At 43.6% G+C, this 20694-nt stretch overlaps 1 protein-coding gene across 3 annotated transcripts in view; it reads right to left on the bottom strand.

Moving 5' to 3' along the window:
• TMEM131L (transmembrane 131 like) overlaps positions 1–20694 on the bottom strand; it is a 522596-nt gene that overhangs the window by 201613 nt on the left and 300289 nt on the right. For all 3 annotated transcript variants that reach the window (XM_069242819.1, XM_069242836.1, XM_069242829.1), the window contains exons 13-15: positions 19499–19652; positions 18516–18686; positions 9538–9601 (exon numbers count right to left, since the gene is read on the bottom strand). In XM_069242819.1, coding sequence (XP_069098920.1) covers positions 9538–9601; positions 18516–18686; positions 19499–19652 — 389 coding nt within the window. The remainder of the gene's footprint in view (positions 1–9537; positions 9602–18515; positions 18687–19498; positions 19653–20694) is intronic.

Raw genomic sequence — 20694 nt, 5'->3', positions numbered from 1 at the left:
TGTATTACATTGTGAAATGTTTGAACTCTTTGCGGACTTGGAGTGGCAATCCCTTTTGCTGTGTTGATTGTCGCCCCTAAGTATTGCTGTGTTTGACACGGCAGAAGGTGTGACTTTGCGTAGTTGATTGAGAAACCTAGTTTGTGTAGGATTTCTATGACATATCTTGTGTGTTGTGAACACCGTCTTAGCGTGTTGGTTTTGATTAACCAATCGTCCAGGTACGGGAACACATGTATTTGCTGCCTTCTGATATGTGCAGCTACTACTGCCAGGCAATTTGTAAAAACTCTTGGCGCAGTTGTTATTCCGAATGGCAACACTTTGAATTGGTAATGTATCCCTTGGAATACAAACCTTAGGTACTTTCTGTGTGAAGGATGTATTGGTATATGGAAATATACATCCTTTAGGTCTAGTGTTGTCATGTAGTCTTGTTGTTTGAGCAGTGGGATTACGTCTTGTAATGTAACCATGTGAAAGTGGTCTGATTTGATGTAGGTATTTAATGTTCTGAGATCTAGTATAGGTCTCAGACTCTTGTCTTTTTTGGGTATTAGAAAGTACAGTGAGTAAACTCCTGTGTTTATTTGTTGTTTTGGTACTAATTCTATTGCTTCTTTCTGTAGCAATGCCTGAACTTCTAGTCCTAGAAGATCTATATGTTGTTTTGACATACTGTGTGTTTTCGGTGGGACGTTTGGAGGGAATTTTAGAAATTCTATGCAATAACCATGCTGGATAATTGCTAAGACCCAAGTGTCTGTTGTTATTTCCTCCCAATGTGTGTAAAACATGGTTAGTCTCCCCCCCACAGGTGTTATGTGTTGGGGATTTGTGACCTTGAAGTCACTGTTTGTTTGGAGGAGTTTTGGGACTTTGGAATTTTTCTCTATTTCTTTGAAATTGTCCTCCTCTATATTGTCCCCAAAAACCTCCCCGCTGATACTGGCTCTGGTAAGTGGGCTTTGTTTGTGAGGTTGTGACTTCTATGGTTTGCCCTCGAAACCCCCCTCGAAATTGTGTCTTTCGAAATGTGCCTCTGCTCTGCGGGGAGTAGAGTGCGCCCATGGCTTTGGCCGGGTCAGTGTCTTTAAGTTTTTCTATTGCAGTGTCCACCTCCGGCCCAAACAACTGCTGTCCGTTGAATGGCATATTCAGTACAGCTTGCTGTATCTCTGGTATAAATCCTGATGTACGCAGCCATGCATGTCTCCTTATTGTTACTGCTGTGTTGACAGTTCTAGCAGCTGTGTCTGCAGCATCCATTGCTGACCGTATCTGATTATTGGAGATACTCTGTCCCTCTTCTACCACTTGCTGCGCTCTTTTTTGGAACTCTTTTGGTAAATGTTCAATAAAGTGTTGCATCTCATCCCAATGGGCCCTATCATATCTGGCTAACAAAGCTTGCAATTTTGCAATACGCCACTGGTTTGCTGCCTGTGCCTCCACCCTTTTGCCTGCAGCATCGAATTTTCTACTTTCTTTATCTGGAGGTGGTGCATCTCCTGAAGTATGAGAGTTGGCTCTTTTGCGCGCTGCTCCCACTACAACAGAGTCTGGTGTTAGCTGTTGTGTGATGTACACTGGGTCTGTTGGTGGCGGTTTATATTTTTTATCTACTCTTGGAGTAATGGCTCTCCCTTTGACAGGCTCCTCAAACACTTGTTTGGAGTGTTTTAGCATTCCGGGTAACATCGGAAGACTCTGATATTGACTGTGTGTGGACGACAGTGTATTAAAAAGAAAGTCGTCTTCAATGGGTTCTGAATGAAGGCTGACATTGTGAAAGGCCGCTGCTCTTGACACCACCTGAGCGTAGCTTGTACTATCCTCTGGTGGCGATGGTCTCGCTGGATAGCATTCAGGACTATTATCTGACACTGGTGCGTCATAAAGGTCCCATGCGTCAGGGTCATCTTGACTCATTCCTGTATGAGTTGGGGATTGCATCATTGGTGGAGTGGCTACCGGTGATGGTTGCGGAGAGTGATGTGGGGATGGTGGTGGTGTTACTTGTTTAGCCACCTTTGCGTGTGGCTGTTTGTCCTTGTCTTGGAAGGCAAGTTTACGTTTCATTTTGATTGGAGGAAGAGTGCTGATCTTCCCTGTATCTTTTTTAATAAAGAGCCGTCTTTGTGTGTGATCTGGCTCTATTGTCTCCAATTCTTGTCCAAATCTGTGTGTCTTCATTTGTGAGGACAGACCTTGTTCCTCAGAATAGGAACTTATTTTCGGCTCTGACGAAACCTTCTTTACTTTTGGTGTCGTGCCCTCTCGGTGCCGACCCATTTCGGTGCCGCTGTCTCGATGCCGAATCTTCTCGGAGCCACTCTCTCGGGCCCGATATTGCTGTGTGCCGGTATCTGGACCGGAGTCGGATGACTTCGACACCAGCTCGCCCTTTTTCGGTGCCGATGGACGGTCACCTATTTTTCGGGTTAAGCCATGGCCTGTTGGCGGTGGCGTCCCCTGGGCTTTAGCGGTCTTCTCGTGAGTTCTTTGTTTCGACGTCTTACTCACGGTTTTCGGCGTTTCTTCGGGATCGATCTCCTCCGAGTCCGAATCCTGGGTGGAGAATGTTTCTTCCTCCTCCTCGAAACGCCCTTGTCCTGTCGGCGCCGACGCCATTTGCAGTCTTCTTGCTCTTCGGTCCCTGAGTGTCTTCCTGGACCGAAACGCTCGACAGGCCTCACAAGTATCCTCCTTGTGTTCTGGTGACAAACACAAGTTACAGACCAGGTGTTGATCTGTATATGGATACTTGTTATGGCATTTTGGACAGAAGCGGAATGGGGTCCGTTCCATCAGCCTTGAAGAGACACGTGGCCGGGCCGACCAGGCCCCGACGGGGATCGAAAAAACCCCAAAGGGCCACCGGAGCTCTTCTTAATTCAGTGTTGATCTGTTGTAACTAACCCGATACCGAACGCAAACAATACCGATGATTTTTCTGAGATTCTAACTAACTTTCCGACCCGAAACACGGAGCGAAAAGGAACACGTCCGAACCCGATGGCGGAAAAAAAACAAATCTAAGATGGAGTCGACGCCCATGCGCAATGGAGTCGAAATGGGAGCAGTCCCTCGGTCTCGTGACTCGAAAAGACTTCTTCAAAGAAAAACAACTTGTAACACTCCGAGCCCAACACCAGATGGCGGGATGTGTACAGCATGTGTATCTGCAGCTACACATACCATCAAACATATATATACACATATGTACAAATAAGAACTGCAACGACTACAGGCTTCTGGGAAGGAGGGAGGGTGCATGTGAATCGGCAGCACTACATGCCATGAACAGATGTACACTGGGTAAGTAACATTTTCCGTTCGATGGCATGTGTAGCTGCAGATACACATGCTATGCATAGACTAAAAAGCAGTTCTTCTCCCAAAACAGCAGTGGCTAGCCTGTGGGAGTTGAAGTAGTTTGAAATAAAGTTCTAAGCACAGCCTGACCAATATTGGCATGTTGCTTTGAAAATACATCCACACAGTAATGTTTTATAAAAAAAAAATGTGGAGTGGACCATGCGGTAGCTTTGCATATGTCTGCCATTGGTACGTTACCTAGAAAAGCCATGGAAGCACCTTTTTTCCTAGTGGAATTTGCTTTAGGGGTTAGTAAAAGTTGCCTTTTTCCTTTAATATAACATGTTTGGATGAATCTTACGATCCATCTAGCTAATCCTTGTTTAGAGATAGGATTTCCTTTATGTGGCTGTTGAAAAGCTACTAAAAGCTGTTAAGTTTTTCTAAATTCTTTTGTTCCATCAACATAGTACATTAGAGCTCTTTTAAGGTCCAGAGTACGAAGAGCTCTTTCAGCAGCTAAGTCTTGCTGTGGGAAGAAGACTGGCAATTTCACTTTGGTTAATGTGAAAAGGAGAAACTACTTTTGGCAATATTTTTGGATTTGTCCCAAGTACTACTTTATGTTTGTGTACTTGGAAAAATGGTTCCGCCAGAGTGAGTGCTTGTATTTCACTAACTCTTCTTAATGAAGTAATTGCTACTAAGAAAGCAACTTTCCAAGTTAGAAATTGAATTTTACATGAATGCTGGGCTCAAATGGTGGTCCCATTAATCTTGTGAGAACAATATTGAGATTCCATGCAGGAACTGGTGGGGTTCTTGGTGGAATAATACGCTTAAGTCCTTCCATAAAGGCTTTTATGAAAGGGACTCTAAAGAGAGAAGTATGTTGTATGGTTTGTAATTACGCTGATATAGCAGTAACATGAATTTTAATTGAGGAAAAAGCAACATTTGCTTTTTGTAGAGGAAGCAGGTAGCACACAATATCTTGTATTGATGCTTTAAGTGGGTATATATTTTTGGGCTGACAGTAGTAAACAAAACATTTCCACTTGTTAGCACAGCATTGCCTAGTTGTAGGTTTGTGTGCTTGTTTTAGAACTTCCATACATTCTAATGGAAGGTGTAAGTATCCAAATTCTATGACTTCAGGAGCCAAATCACTAAGTTGAGAACACTGGGATTGGGATGCCTGATTTGACATTTGTTCTGTGTTAACAGATCTGGCCTGTTTGGAAGTTTGCGTTGGGGTACTACTGACAGATCTAGGAGTGTTGTGTACCAATATTGTTGTGCCCACATGGGAGCTATGAGTATCATGTGACAGAGGTGTGACGCAGTTTGTTGACCAGAAATGGAATTAACAGGAGAGGGGGAAAAGCATAAGCAAATATCCCTGACCAGTTGATCCACAGAGCATTGCCCTTGGACAGAGGGTGTGGGTGTCTGGATGCGAAGTTTTGGCATTTTGCGTTTTTGCTTATTGTGAAAATGTCTATGTCTGGTGTTCCCCACATTTGAAAGTACTGTTGAAGTACTTGAGAGTGAATTTCCCATTTGTGTATTTGTTGCTGCGTCCTGCTTAGTAGGTCTGCTAGCTGATTGTGTATCCCTGGGATGTATTCTGCTAGCAAGTAAATGTGATTGTGAATTGCCCATTTCCATATTGTATGGGCTGGAAGGGACAGTTGAGATGTGTTCCTCTGTTTCTTCAGATAATACATTGTCATATTGTTTGTTTTTATTAAGACTGTTTTGTGCCTAAGAAGTGGTTGAAAAGCTTTTAGGGCGAGAAACACAGCTAACAATTCTAAATGGTTTATGTGATAAGTTAACTTCGTTGAATTCCATTCCCCTTGTATGGTAAGGTTGTTGAGGTGAGCTCCCCAACCTGTCATCGATGCGTCTGTTGAATATGTGGTCTGAGGCACAGGGTTCTGAAATGACCGCCCCTTTATTAAATTGTTGTGATTCCACCATTAAAGAGATTTGTGAGTTTTGCGGTCTAAGAACACTAGATCCTGCAACTGACCCTGTGCTTGAGACAACTGTTGTGAGAGACACTGTTGTAGTGTTCTCATATTTAATCTTGCATGCGGTACTATTGCTATGCATGATGCCATCATTCCCAATAGTTTCATGATAAGCCTTACAGTGTAACGTTGATTGGGCAGTATCTGTGATATAAGATTTTGAAAAGCCTGTATCCTTTGTGGATTTGGATAGGCTAAGGCTTTTTGGGTATTGAGAATAGCACTTAGGTAAGGTTGAACCTGTGCTGGTTGAAGATAGGATTTTTGGTTGATTGTGAACCCTAATGTGTGTAGAGTTTCTATTGTGTATTGAGTGTGTTCCTGGAATTGTATAATGTTGCTTGATTTTATTAGCCAATCGTGTAGCTAAAGAAAGACATGTTTGAGTTGTCTTAGGTGAGCTGCTACTACAGCTAGACGTTTTGTGAAAACACTTGGAGCTGTTGTTATGCCGAAGGGAAGAACCTTGAATTGGTAGTGCTTTCCTGCTATTACAAACCTTAGGTATCAACGAGCAGGATGTATGAGGATATGAAAGTAGGCATCTTTGAGATCTAAGGCAGTCATGTAATCTTGTTTTTGCAGTAGGGGAATTACGTCCTGCAGAGTTATGTGAAAATGTTCTGACAGGATCTATAGATTTAGAGGTCTGAGATCCAGAATGGGTCTGAGAGTACCATTCTTTTTTCGGTATGAGGAAATACAGTCAATATAGTCCTGTTTCCTGTTGAGATTTTGGGACTGATTATATTGCTTCTTTTAGCAATAAAGATTGGACTTCTTGCTGTAACAGAACGTTGTGTTCTGGGGACAGTCTGTGAGAGCGAGGGGGAATGTTTGGAGGAGTAGAAATGAGTTCTAAGCAGTAACCATTGCGTATAATTGAAAGCACACACTGATTTGTGGTAATGTTTTGCCATTGAGAGTGGAACTGCTGCAGTCTACACCCCACAGGAGATGTTTGGGGTTGTGGTATGTTAAGGAAGTCATTGTTTTGGAGGAGTGGTGACACGGAGGATTGAAATTTGCCTCTGGCTCTGAAGTGTTGACCTCTGTAATAGCCTCTAAATGATCCTCTTTGATAGCACTGCTGGCCTAGTTTAGACTGTGAGGTGGAAGCCTCTGCAGACTGGGGCTTGAAACCTCCTCTAAACTGCTGTTTACAAAAGGAACCTAGGTAAGGTGTAGTGTCAGAGTCCTTACTGAGTTTCTCAATAGATGTGTGAACATTAGGTCCAAATAGATGTTCTCTATAAAAGGGCATATTGAGCACTGCTTGTTGGATTTCTGGTTTGAACCCTGAAGATCTTAACCATGCATGCCTACGGATCGTTATGCTAGTGTTTATGCTTCTAGCTGTGGTATCGGCTGCGTCAAGAGCAGATCTTATTTGATTATTGGTGATTGCTTGTCCCTCCTCAAAAATTTGTTGTGCTCTCTTCTGATGTTCTTTTGGTAAATATTGCAAGAATTCCTGCATTTCAACCGAGTGTGCCCTGTCATACCTTGCTATTAGGGCTTGGGAGCTGGCAATACGCCATTGGTTAGCCACTTGTGTAGCTACCCTTTTATCAGTTGCATCAAAGTTTCTGCTTTCCTTGTCAGGGGGAGGGGTATCCCCTAAAGATTGGCTATTGGCCCTTTTCCTTGCAACGCTGACTACCACGGAGTCTGGTGGTACCTGTTGTGTGTTATAAACTGGGTCTGTTGGCGCAGGCTTGCATTTTTTTGTCTATTCTGGGGGTTAAAACCCTAGCCTTAACAGGTTCTTTAAATATGTAATCTGCACGTCTCAGCATACCAGGCAGCATTGGCAAGCACTAGTAGCGTGAGATGGTGGAGGACAATGTGTTGAAAAGAAAATCCTCCTCCAAAGGCTCAGCATGCATCTGAACTCCATGGTATGCAGCTGCTCTCAAAATGACCTGTGTATAAGCCGTGCTATCCTCTGGTGGTGAAGGTTTGGATGGATAGAGGTCTGGGTCATTTAGCGGTATGGGATCTGGGTCATACAAGTCCCAGGGGTCAACTGTATCTCCATGTGAATATGTATGAGAATGTGTTGGTGAGGGCAATGGTGTTGTGGTAGTAGGTGGGGTAGTAGGTGGTGGAGAAAAATAAAGTTGAGGCAAATGTGGTGGAGAAATCTGTAAATGTGATGGCTTCTCCTTCCTTTTAAATATCTTTGATGGTGGTGGAGCAGCGTCAAGAGCCTCTTGAAACGCCAGCATTCTCTTGGTTTGGAGAGGAGGTGAAGCAATGATTTTCCCAGTCTCCTTTTGGATATGTATCCTTCTTTGTTTGGTGTCCATGATTTTAAGGATTGGCTGAATATCCGAGTTCTCAGAAAGATATTCTGATGTTCTAACTCTTTTAGAGGATTGATCATCAATTGTCTTTGAGCTGTGTTTTAATCGGCTCGAAAGTCCTTGTTCCTCTGTATAAAACAAGTTTTTTGGCTCCAAATTGGTGGCTAATGTTTTCGGTCCCGAAGATACAGCCTGTGGTTTTGGCTCTGAAGCCAGACATCCAATTTTTGACTCAGAAGAGTGTGGACGTCGACTCGGATGTGGGGCTTTTAATAGACTTGCTTGACTCCGGTATCAAAACAGGTGTGGCCTTTTTCGGCAACAACCCTGAAGGTCGGTTGCCAACAATTTTCTTTCAGGTGGAACCATGGCTCTCTGGCAGTGGTGCACCCAAGGCCTTAGTAGGTCTCTTGGAAGTGGGCGTAGGGGCAGGTGTACTCACATGCTGAGCTGCAATGATCGGCTGGCTGTCTTCATCAGAGTCTGCTTCGGAGTCGGTGTCCTGAATTGAAACAGGCATCTGTGCCTGCTCTTCTTATAAGGTGTCGGTGGACACTGTATGCTTCGACGCCATTTCAAGTCTCCTTGCTCTTCGGTCACGCAGTGTCTTTTTCGACCGGAACGACAGACAAGCTTCACAGTCTTCTTCTCGATGTTCAGGAGAGACACACAGATTACATATCACATGTTGATTGGTATAATGGAATTTCGCGTGGCATCGAGGACAGAATCGGAATGGAGTCCGATTCATCAGGCTATGGCGTGGTAGGCCTGAACAGGCCTGAGTAGGGCGCGAGCGCCCAAAAGGTGTTTTCTGGTTTCCAACGGTACTATCGGCTTGACTACAGATGGAAACGCAATCGAAACAATACCGACGGTAGAATAAAGCTAGTATAAAGTTTCCGAATCAAAAGTCTCGGAGTGAGAGGAAACACGCCCAAACTCGACAGCGGAAAAAAACACAATCTAACAAAGGAGTCGATGCCCATGCTCACTATGACCGAGAGGAGGAGTCATTCGATCCCATGACTCCAGAAAAGACTTCTTTGAAGAAAAACAACTTGTAACACTCCAAGCCCAACACTAATGGCAGCTGCACATGCCATCGAACATATATATACACACACAAATCTACTTATAGATGCAAAACTCACCACTACTTCATCTCTCACTGTCAATTAAACTTCCTAAACAAAACAGCTAATGAAAGACATAATTTGTTTTAGGTATTTTGTTGTCACCAAAATCAATAAATAAATAAAACATGGTCAACCAATCAATACATTTGTATGATCTCGCCTAATAAGGTTCTATGTCTAAACCACACATTATGTTATCACCCGATGTTTTGGGCACCTCAAACAGCTCTCAATCAAAACTGGAATATTAATATAATCTGGTATTGTTACAAAAACTAGGTGTGCCATTGATATGTTGCATATTTATTTTTGCTCACACAAACACTTTAAAAAGACAGATCCAGACAATCCATTATGCACACATTACAGAGGGTATTTAACCAGTGCCCAGGTCTTAACATTTTTTTCCAAACCTTTTATACACAATCAGTGTTCCAGCAATTAAAATAACGAACGGAGCAGTAAGATGGGTTATGCAATGCTTACCAAAAGAAAGTGTAGCATCATTTGACTAACTGATAAAAAGCTTCAAGCGAATATTACAAGTTTGCAGTTTCACCCTTTCAAATGAACTGTGCAGTACTCTGTTGCACGTTAGATTGTGAGGAAAGAGGAAACACCTCGACGATTGGAGCCGCTGTTTCATGATAACATGCATTCACCCGTTATTTCAACCAAGCTGAAGTGTTTTAAGGCATGCATCGTGGAGACTACCACAAATAATCTTACCAGCATCTGACTTTTCAAAGTAGTAATGCCGGCCACACTGTGCTATGGCTTCAAAATGTCCTTTCTAAAACAAGAAAAAACAATTCAGTCACACAGCAATATCCAGGAAACACAACAACCTCGGGTACAGAAGAGACCTAACGGATTATTCCTAACATCTATTTAAAAATGGTACTGTAAGTCTTTGCCATATTCAGTGAGCAGCAAAGAAAGCAAATCCATTAATAAAATTACTAACACCATATTTACTTGTTTTCTAATTAAATCCGCATGAGTTACAAGGAGATTTTATATCGTCCGGATAGGACTGCAGCTAGACTACCCATTTACAAAGCTCAAGAGTTGTAAGCAGAGGTGAAAGCCTTTCAACTATTACGGAGAGTGAACACTGAATATGATGGTTAAGGTTTTTAATTTTTCGAATGCCTGGGTGGGCAAGAGTGATAGAGGTGGCGTGTGCATTCTGTGGCTATGAGATTCTAAAAGCTGGGGATATTTATATGAATCAGTACTTGCACAGGATACAGTGGGGTTTCTGAGCAGTTAATAGGAAATATTCCCTTAACATATCTTGTTTCCATGGTAATTCAGGAGATATATAGCGAACAAGTGGAACTAGACTCTGGGGTGCATAGTGGCACCCATAATTACACTTTTGCCAGATAGACTGTAATTTTGTGGGAAAGGCCCATTATGAATGTCCCAGGATTTTTGAGAATGTTTAGCCAAGTAGGCGTTGACAAGTTTGTTCATGCAAAAAAGAAACATTGGTGCAGCTTTCCCTCTTGTCAAGTGACCACATTTCTAACTAGCACTGTTATCATGCAGGCTTCATTGTATAATGTTAATTATATTAAAACCTGAGCCCTGATAAAAATGTACTAGAGTTATCTTGGTGATAAAGTCAGTCTGTTGAATGAGAGGAATACATGCCAACACTCTAGGACAGTATAACTGAATGTTTATTTAAACTGACAATTTTCATCTAGTTGGTTCCAGAAACGTGCATGAATACATTTAAACAGATCATCGATACAACTCGGATAACCAAGATATTTTGTTCACATGGTACTGTTCAGGGGAACAGAACAGATGGACTGAGGCCACCAATTTAACAATGTTTCTGGTAGACACAGAATCTTCTAATAGATACCTTAAGAATGTATCTTCTCCCCGGCTTAATACTCATCCAGAAAACGTTTTAGTAGTGCCAACTCACCAACTCCACTGCCAAGCATGACCGCATTAGAGTATCCTGGGTGCCAATCAGCTTGTTGCACTCAGTTCCTTGACTTTTTCACTGTCCTAATCATACCCCAATACTAATGCCAGTATTGGCGCATTATTCATGCACTCTGGGGGCACCTTAGAGGATTCCCCCGCTCCCCCCCCTTCCCCCCCACCCCCTGCAGTATTGCACCTTCCAGGGTTTTAGCAATAAGCCCATGCTGCTGCAGCCCGTCAGACAGCTTTCTGCCCTCCTGCTGCTGGACCAGCTCAAGCAGGGGAATGCAGAACAAAGGGTTTCCTATGGGAGAGAGGATGCAACACCCTCTCCCTTGGAAATAGGTGTCACAAGGCGGAGGTGTAGCCTCCCCACACCACCGGCTTGCTTTGAAGGGTACATTTGGTGACCTCCTTGCATAATCCGGGTTGCACCAGTCCAGGGTCCCCCAGTCCCTGCTCTAGCGCAAAACCACACAAAGGAAAGGGGAGTGACCACTGCTCCTCCAGGTGGTCACTTGATTCTGCCATCTTGAAACCAAGATGGGCCAAGATGAAACCAGGATAGGGCCCTAGCTATTTTCTACTATTCCTTGCCAATGCTTGTTGTTTCTATATGCTAATTCCTAATATTTATAGTGTGTATATATAATGTATACTTACCTCCAGTTGGGGGACTGCCTATACTAATCTAGTTCAGTGCTACTGTAATAAAGTGTCTTTATTTTTGCAGCATTTTTGCTGTTCCTTTCTTGTGAGATAACTTATTATATGACTAATGTGGTAATGTAAGTGCTTTGCATGTCTCCTAGATAAGTACTGGCTGCTCATCACAGCTACCAATAGAGAGCCCTGGCTTCCTAGACACTGTCTCACTATTAAGAGGTTGCCTGGACCTGGTATAAGGTGCAAACACCATAGGTGTCCACCACACACCAGGCCAGTCTACCTACAGATAGATCTCCTTGCAGATGCCTCACCTTGTGAGTTAGTACCAAAGCAATCCCCCTTGGGATGGACGGGTGTCTAATAATCAAGGAAGTCATGCAACACAGCTTGTGCTCCTTAGTTGGATATGTAGGAGGGATGAATGATGTAAGAGTAACAGCTATGAACTGCAGAAACCGCATTGTTTAAGTAGTCATTGCAAAGAAGCAACTTATACAGAAAGAAACCGTACAGGAAGGACAAACTGTCATATCCTGAAACTGTCCAACCCTACACAACATCAATTTAACAGTCTTCAAGGTAATAAGTCGAACAAAGCAACTGTGCACTGGCTCAAACAGGGGGGCCATCAAGCAAGTCAAAACAAGGTTCAAATCCCACTGAGGAACAATAATAAACTGGTTAAGAGGGAACTAACAGAGCTAACGTTTCTGAAAGTGCATTTCTAGAAGTAAGGCTGATCAGGCAAGCACGCAAAGGCAGGCATGGCCACCAAATAGCTCTTAACTGTCACCATTAATCAACCCTGCTGTGCAAGAAATAATTCACATCACAAGATGACAGAAAAGTGAGACTTAAAGAGTTTGATATCTTCTGAGTCATACAACTTGACAAATTAAGCGCAGTGACCAGCAAAGATGGATTTGGAGTGGGCTTACTGGCAGCCAAGATGACGTCTGTGACTTCAACATGAAGACAAAAGGGACTCTAAACGGTACCATTCAATCAAGTAAATGCAGCATCACTTCGACTGCAGATCTTCTAAGCATGGGAGCAGAAGGGACAACCAAGTGCTGAGTGCCGAGACTGGCATAAAAGAGCCTTAGCAGGCAAGACTGGGGTGATCACAATCGTCCTACACCTTCCACAGTACTTGTGACAGAAGCAGAATCTGCAAAAATTCACAATAGCCCAACTGTCAGTCTGACCCAGGCAGTATTGGCCCTGAGACCAATTAAACCTGAAGGCATCTTGCAGGGAGACATTGTAGAACACACAAATTAAGCTGAAAGCACTCCTGGGTCGTGGAGAAGAGGTTCACAAATTGAAATGCCAATCTGGAGATCACCTGTATCACTTTGAGATATAGTTCCCTTTTGTGGTCTTCCAGTGTGAGGTGACTGATCATCTGCTTTTACAATAAGGTTGTCTGTTTGATGAACTGATGCTAGGAAAATTCCCCATTGCTGAGTCCCCCAACATAGAGTCCATTACCCCACTTCACCATACCGGTTAATGTAATGGATGGTGGAGTAATTGTCTGACCAAATCTGAAAGGCTCTCCCCGAGATGGAAGGGAGACAAGCCATCATAACAAAAATGACATTCTGCAGATTACACACATTTAATCCTATGTTCACCTTGGAGACGGTGTGGGCGCTGTTATCAGAGTTCATTGACAATGTTGTATGCTATGGGTCGGGTGACCATTTTACGTCACAGCTAGACTGCTGCACTATGCACTTGACCTTCATCCACATGCGATGAATGAGCTTACTGGGTGTTCTTAATCTACTCTCCCTTAATGTGTGGGGCCTCAACTCCCCGAACAAGCAAAAGCAGATGTGGGACTGTAATATACAACATGACCCTGATGTTTTCTTTCTCCAGGAAACCCATCTCCGTGGAGAGGATAGGCATAGGATGCCCCACCAGAAATACCTCATAAGGCACTGAGCATATACTGATTCCAGGACGCTGGTGGTGGGCATCTTATGTAAGCCTCGATTTTGTTTGCTCATATCTAAAGTGATTTGGGATAAGGATGCAAGATACCCCATGCTGCAACTGCAGACCGTCAAAAGGAAACTTACTCTGCTTAACCTTTATGCACTCAACACTGCACAAGATTCCTTCCTCAGCCGCATACTTCAAGACCAGCTTGAGGGTTTAGAAGGGGACATCATAGTGGCCCGTGACCTAAACTTGATTTGGGACCCTGTTTTGGATAGATACACTGCCTCAAATCAAGGTACAGGAGCCATGTCAGTACAGTTAAAGCAGGACATTTCAGACCTAAGTCTAATAGATTCATGGCGCTATCAACACCTGGACAACCGGGACATAGGTCTAGTAGATGCATGGCACTATCAAAACCCAGACAACCAGGACTACTCTTTTTACTCCCGCGTCCACACCACCTACTCCCATATCGACTATAGCTTCATACCACACATGCTCCTCCACACCCTTGTCACAACAGCAATATCAGGTATCTCCATATCTGGTGATGCACATATTGCGGTAACATGGTCCCCCACCACCAAGTCACTGGGAGACTGATCCACTGGCAGCTCCTTCCCCGATTACTCCGAGACCCAGTGGACGTGGGAGACATTTGTAGGGGTGTTACCGATTATTTCACCCACAATACAGATCATGCTATACCTCAGCCCACTCTCTGGGACGGCTTTAAGGCTATTATCTGTGGAGTAATCTCCACGATTGCTATTGCACAGGGCAGAAAGGCTTGGATAGTAGTTCGTAACCTGACAGCTGAAATTAAATCTTTGAAGCAATAAGACATTGTAAATTCCACACGTCAACCAAAACGACTGGCTATCCTGTAGGGACAACTGCGGGTTCACAGGACAAGCAGGGCCGAGCGGTCCCTCCTTGCTCTTAAACAGCATTACTACGATGGGGAAAACAAGGTAGGCAAGTTGTTGGCTCATTGTTTGCTACAAAAACACACCATGGCACTTATCACTAAACTTCAAAGATTGGATGGTTCTTGGGCGATCATGGAGTGGGACAACCAGTAAGAATTCCACACCAATTATCAAAAGCTCTATGCCCACAATGAGATACCACAGGCAAAGATAGATGAGTACCAGTGCACCTGTGACTGAGATCTGCTTTCGACCTTGCACAGGGAAGACCTAAAATCTCCCATTACCATTGATGAGGTCTGCCTTGAACCTTGCGTGGTCCCGCAAGGGAAATCACCCGGCCCAGATGGCCTCCCGGTCAGTTTCTATCAGCTATTCCTCCCTGAGTTAGGTAATCATTTACTCAAATTATACAACTTCTTCAATTATGTTACAGGCCTTACTCCGTCGATGGCACAAGCTGAACTTTCTCTCATTCCCAAACCGGGCAAATACCCTGCCCTATGTCCTCATACCGCCCCATTGCTCTGATAAACACAGATGCCAAGATCTACACTAAAATCTTATCAACCAGGCTGGAAAGTTATTTAAGCAGCCTTATAGACATGGATCAAGTGGGATTTATACATACCAGGCAGTGATCTGACAATATCCGTAAAGTGGCTCATTTGATTGAGAAAGCACACCACCATAACAACCCAATGTGCCTTCTCTCACTAGATGCTGAGAATGCCTTTGATCGCATAGATTGGACCTTCCTTTGCTCGATCTTGGCTAAAATAGGGCTTTGCCCCATTATAAGCTCTAAAATAAAGGCCTTTTACGTGTCCCCAATGGCCTCTCTCCGCGTGCACATATCTATAGGTCATGGTACTAGGCAGGGTTGTCTCCCGTCACCCCTGCAATTTGCCTTGGCGGTAGAGCCAATGGCAATAGTGGTCCGCAATACCAGGCAGATTGAGGGTGTACCATTCAGAGGTCAAGCCCACAAAATTAACCTGTTTACTGATGATCTGCTTCCAACGCTGACCCAACCCTTCACCTCCATTCAGACGGTTGTTTCATGCCTAGCAACCTTCGAGGCTGTCTCAGGGTTTAGGGTGAATTTATCTAAATCTAAAATTCTCCTATTGCGATCTCAAAAACCGATGTCCCCGCTTTACAAGCCTTGGCCCATTCCTCTGGGCCTGATGACATAAAATACCTGGCCCTTCGACGGGCCCTCTTAGAAGGCCTATGAAGATGGAAACCCCTCCACATCTCTTGGTTGGGGCATATAGATCAAAATGAACGTTCTGCTACGAGTTCTCTACTTGTTTTAGTCCTTCCCCTCACAGATCTCACAGGCGCCATATTACAACTGCAGCGCAATCTCAGAACTTTCATTTAGAACGGCAAACAGCCTTGCTTGTCTAACACTGTCTTGATGCAGCCGCGCGATCGGGGCAGTCTGGCATGTCCCAATATCCTGGAATAATACTGGCCAGCCCACCTTCGCTATTTTTTGGCATGGACTGCACAATAGAGCGAATGCCACTGGTTCCATATGGATAGGGTTGTGGTGTGCCGACCTCTGCTGGACTTGGCCTGGCTTCCATGGCACGAATGACCACGTAGTGCTTACCTTGCCGCTACCACCACCAAAACAGTCCTGAACATTTGGGACAAGTTGGACCCAATGAAGGGCCTAACCACCTTCCCTTCGGCACACACTCCACTGGCCAGCAATCATGCTTTACTTCGGCACTTTCTCCACATGCCTTTGCTGACTGGATGACTAGAGATTGGCTGACGCTTTGGGATCTCTTTAAAGGGGAAAATACGAAGACATTTGCTCAGTGCAAAAAGGAATATCACTTGTCAGATGCTGCCTGCCTACAGTACCTCCAATTACACCATTGGGTTCTACACCCCTCTGTCTATTGTGCAGTAACCTGCCCGTACTCTTCTTCTGAAGCACTCTCCAGCACCCCACACCTCAACACACACAATCATACCAACAACGGTGGGAGAACACGCCTACAGGGGATATATCACCTGACCAGTAGGAGAAGCTTAGGCAGGATTATCTTATAGCAGTCTCACACTTAGGAAAACTGCATACAAACTCATTTATCAGTGGTAATATAAACCTTCTTGTTTGTCAGCTATGTAGCCTGGTGCGGCTGACCTCTGTAGGCATTGTAACCTAGAACAAGGGGATTTTCAACATAAATGGTGGATCTGCATACTAATCACAACATTTTGGAAAGAAGTCCTGGGCCATATCAGAAACACTGTGGGATTCCCGCGAACATACCACTTAGTAATTCTTGGGTTACATCCTGTACATCTAAAAGCAATGACCACTGCTAAGTGAACCCTTACTCATATGCTATACACAGCCAGGCAGTTGCTAGCGCTATCCTGGAAACAGAAGTTGGTCCCTTGTACGGCCCAATGGTTCACTCGTGTCTGGCATGTGTTGGCTATGAAGCGGATCTCTCAGTCTGTCTCACTGACGGCAAATTTCAGGAAACCTGGCAGCCTCTGATCCCATACCTCCCCTGTATTAAATTAATATGCTTCTCCCCGCCGAAGCAGAGAACACTACAGCTATTTCTTTGATAATGCAGTGACAGCCCCTCACTCATGCTCTTCCTTTTGACCAACCCAACAAACCGTGGTTATCCGTACACCATGCTAGAGCCATACACTTTGAACACTAGCCCATCCCAAGCTCACACTTACTGACTTGTTTAGTGACCTGTTCAAGTTGTTTTTTTCAGATGATGGGTACGACAGGCCCCCATTCCGATTCCCCTTCCCTTCCCTCCCCCCCTCCCTTTCTTTTTCACCTTGCGGGCTTGGGTTGACGTATGTACTGCATTCTATTTTTGGAAAATGCCCTTGTAATTGTCTATGCATAAGATAGCTGATGTATGCATGTCTCTTCACTTGCTCAGAGCTAAAAGCCATTGCACACCCATAGTATGGCGCTGATTGTCCAAAACCTATAGCTGTATTTTTTGTTAAAATCAATAAAGAGAGATTACAAAAGAAAACAGGTTGGCATCTTCAAGTAGATGGTCATTTGCAGCATGTCTCCACTCAATGGAAGCATGTGCCATAGACAAATGTGACAATCCAAAAACTATACAGAAGATACATGTGGGCAGAACGGGGTTCTTGGCATATGGCCCAACCCCATCTTAATACTAGCCTGTAATAACTGGGCAACCAAGTCCATGTCTTCCTCACCAAACAGTGATGTCTGCTGCCGTAGGAGTAGGCCATCGATTCAAGAACCGACAGACACTTACTTGCTAAAATTTTTTGTACAATTACAACCAAGGCAATGCAAAGTTAACTGCAGCTGACGCTATAATGATATACATCTTACAATATCAATTGCGCCAAATCTGGTTGGACAGAAGGCAGCCAATAATCGTGCGGCACATGATCCTGCAAACTGGGCATGAATGCTGACTTTAAGACACTGAGACTGAACGCCAAGGTTGAATTCTTTTGTGCACAAAGTCAAATAGTAGTTGAAGAGCAGGAATGCATATTTTTTTAATCACTCGCTAATTTTAAGCCAGGTTTTTCAAACGAGTAGCTCATGAGCTACTGCCTGCTCTCCTGAGGGGTGGATTTAGAAAATATATTTAAAACTGATATTTGAAAAATATATTTTGCGTGTTGGGAGGACTTATTACTAATATTAGTAACTTGGTTTTAGGGTCATTGCAGCCATGACTTGTTTATTACCTATGCAGAAGAAGAAAACAGATAAAGCTGTTTTGCAATTACCGGTGGCAAGCTTGCCTGAGGTGATCATGGGAGGTAATCTTGCATATGGTGGTCATCAATACAATCAAAATTACAAGATGGGTAATATTAGTTAGATGATCTGGATAATTTTCAGGGAACATATGTAGGTCTTATCAATGGAAAGGTTGGAGACCTACACTCAGAATGAAAACAAAACAGCAAAAAGGAGGCGGCTGGTAAAGCTAGCAGAAGTCTACAATTTGAATGATGGTTAATCTGTGGATCTTTTTTAAACAACAGGGAATGGCGGGAAGGTTAACAAATTGTGAAGAATTAATGGATCTAAGAAAGAGCTGCAGAAGACACTGTACAACAGATGCTCCAAATAGAATAACGAGTCAGCAAAGCTGCATCCCCAACATAAGATTAGTAGAATAATACCTTGGATAGAGTGGAGTGAATCTGAAGAGGTATCTCAAATCTTACTCCCAAATTCGTGGACAAGTAAATATTTGTAAATAAACTTGTTGGAGGGTCTTTGGCATTGAGTTTCAAAGAAAATACATTCCAGCAGCCTGGAGATAGACTCAACTGATCAGTAAAGTTGAGAATCTATGGAAAAAAGAAGCAACATTAATAACTTGAACATCAGAGTACAACATAATAACAATAAAAACCACACAAAGTACAAATCACTGAAATATTAATAATGTGTCTTCTTTAGACTTTTCCTTTTAAAATGTTCTATTTATTTTATGTTCGCAGATAACCACAGACTTAGCTGCATATACATAGGGACAGGCGCAATTTAGAGCAATTGTATCTTAACGCTTCTAGTCAGGAAGAGAGTTACATATATGAACAGGATCTGTTACACTTTGAATCTGTAATTACAAAGTACAATATTCAAAAAGGGCAAGGTGATTGATGGAAAACTTGAATTAATGTCAGTCACTGGCAATCACTCAGGGCCACATCCTGATTCATCATTTTTTGCCCACTATGCCACCTCAGTTTGGACCCAGCCATGTGCAAATCAGTCTTGACCCTGCTCCAGCTAGGAACAGTCCGGTCTGAACTGCCAGGCCAGGTCCTTCCTGAACCTGAACACAAGCACTCCATGACAGGTTTCTAACTAGTCAGGGCTGTTCAGACATGTATAAGTTGGTTCCAGTGACAGTGAGGCCAAACCCACTTCAGGGCATACCCGGAGCACTTAATGCAGCAAATGCAAAAGCAACAAAATAATGGATGGAATGCTTGAAAAAATCTTGGCCAGAAGAAACTGGTCCTAGGTTTCGTGGTTCCGTCATCCTAACCTCATGCGTTTTTAAGGCAGTCATGGTTCTGTCATACAGCCCATGTTTTTTAGAGATATATCACAAAGCATTTGCAATAACATACTAAAGAAGAACAGTCCCTACCTTTAAAACATCCCTGGCTTCTCGAGCGACAAACACATCATGTAACACAATGCTGAAGTCGAAGTTATTGGTCAGCCAAATTGACCAGACACCAGAGTCCATGTGATGATGCCCAATGTGAAATGATGCAACAGAAGGATCAAGGCCAAAAACCCTGCAATTAGATGAGAAAACAAAGGAGGTGACAAGCAGATCAAACGCAGGCGCAACCTCACAGAGAAATGATGGGCTTTACCTATGGAAAAATTTACAAGCTGAACTGTACTACGTTTCTAGTGCTCAACAGAACTTGCCAGCTCTCTGTGGTTGCCAAAGCATGCTACCACAGTTAAAATTCCCCCCCCCCCCAAAAAAGGAAAAAAAGACCTGCCAAAATAAAAAATAAACCAACAGAGAAGCAGTTTGTTTGAAACTTCAATTCCCTCTATGACTATTCATTATTTAAAGGGTGATGGCTCTGGAGTTATACAATTTGGAAGCAAATTCTCTTTATAATTGAAGACTTAACTTTTAATGTTGTATTCCTTTTTTACCCCTCACTAGAATTGGTACCCTTACATACCAGTGTGAAATAATTACAAATCATGACAAGGTGGGAGGATCCGAGCATCTATGGTGAATGAATAGCAAATGCTTGGCATGGCATATGAAAACACTCACTGGGAATTTTTTTGCTTGTACCTTCCGAGGCCCAGAAGAATTTTGTTTACCCATATTCCTACAGGAAAAATGGGGCCACGAGTAACCCAAGGCCATATAATGTGATTATGTAAAGTTAGGGCACACAGACAGTACATGGCCATGGTCAAGATTCGCACCTCAAAACCAGCCCAGATTAATAGCCTTGAGAAGTACACAGTACGAATGGCGACCCCAGGGGAACTGTCGGCAGGTGGTGAAGGGGGTTGCTCTGGCGAGGATCAATCACACAATGTGGAACCTTCACTCTTTACTAGCATGGCAGCTATTTGAGACCTCAGGGGCTCTGTCAAACCCCTGGAGGCCAAACTGGATGCAATCACACTGGATGTCATCTCCTCAGGAAGGATTTCAGCAAAACATCTGAGAAAGTGGCGGTGGCAGAAACACATGTGGAAGGACTGCTATCTTCTACAAAAAACTTGGAGGAGCATGTGCATCCCTCACCAAACAAAGCATGGAGATGGCGGCCAGGGTAGAGGACCAGGAGGAGAGGT

Source organism: Pleurodeles waltl, chromosome 1_2, assembly GCF_031143425.1.
Source record: "Pleurodeles waltl isolate 20211129_DDA chromosome 1_2, aPleWal1.hap1.20221129, whole genome shotgun sequence".
NCBI classification, from domain to species: Eukaryota; Metazoa; Chordata; class Amphibia; order Caudata; family Salamandridae; genus Pleurodeles; species Pleurodeles waltl.
This window is presented reverse-complemented; position numbering and strand designations above follow the sequence as displayed.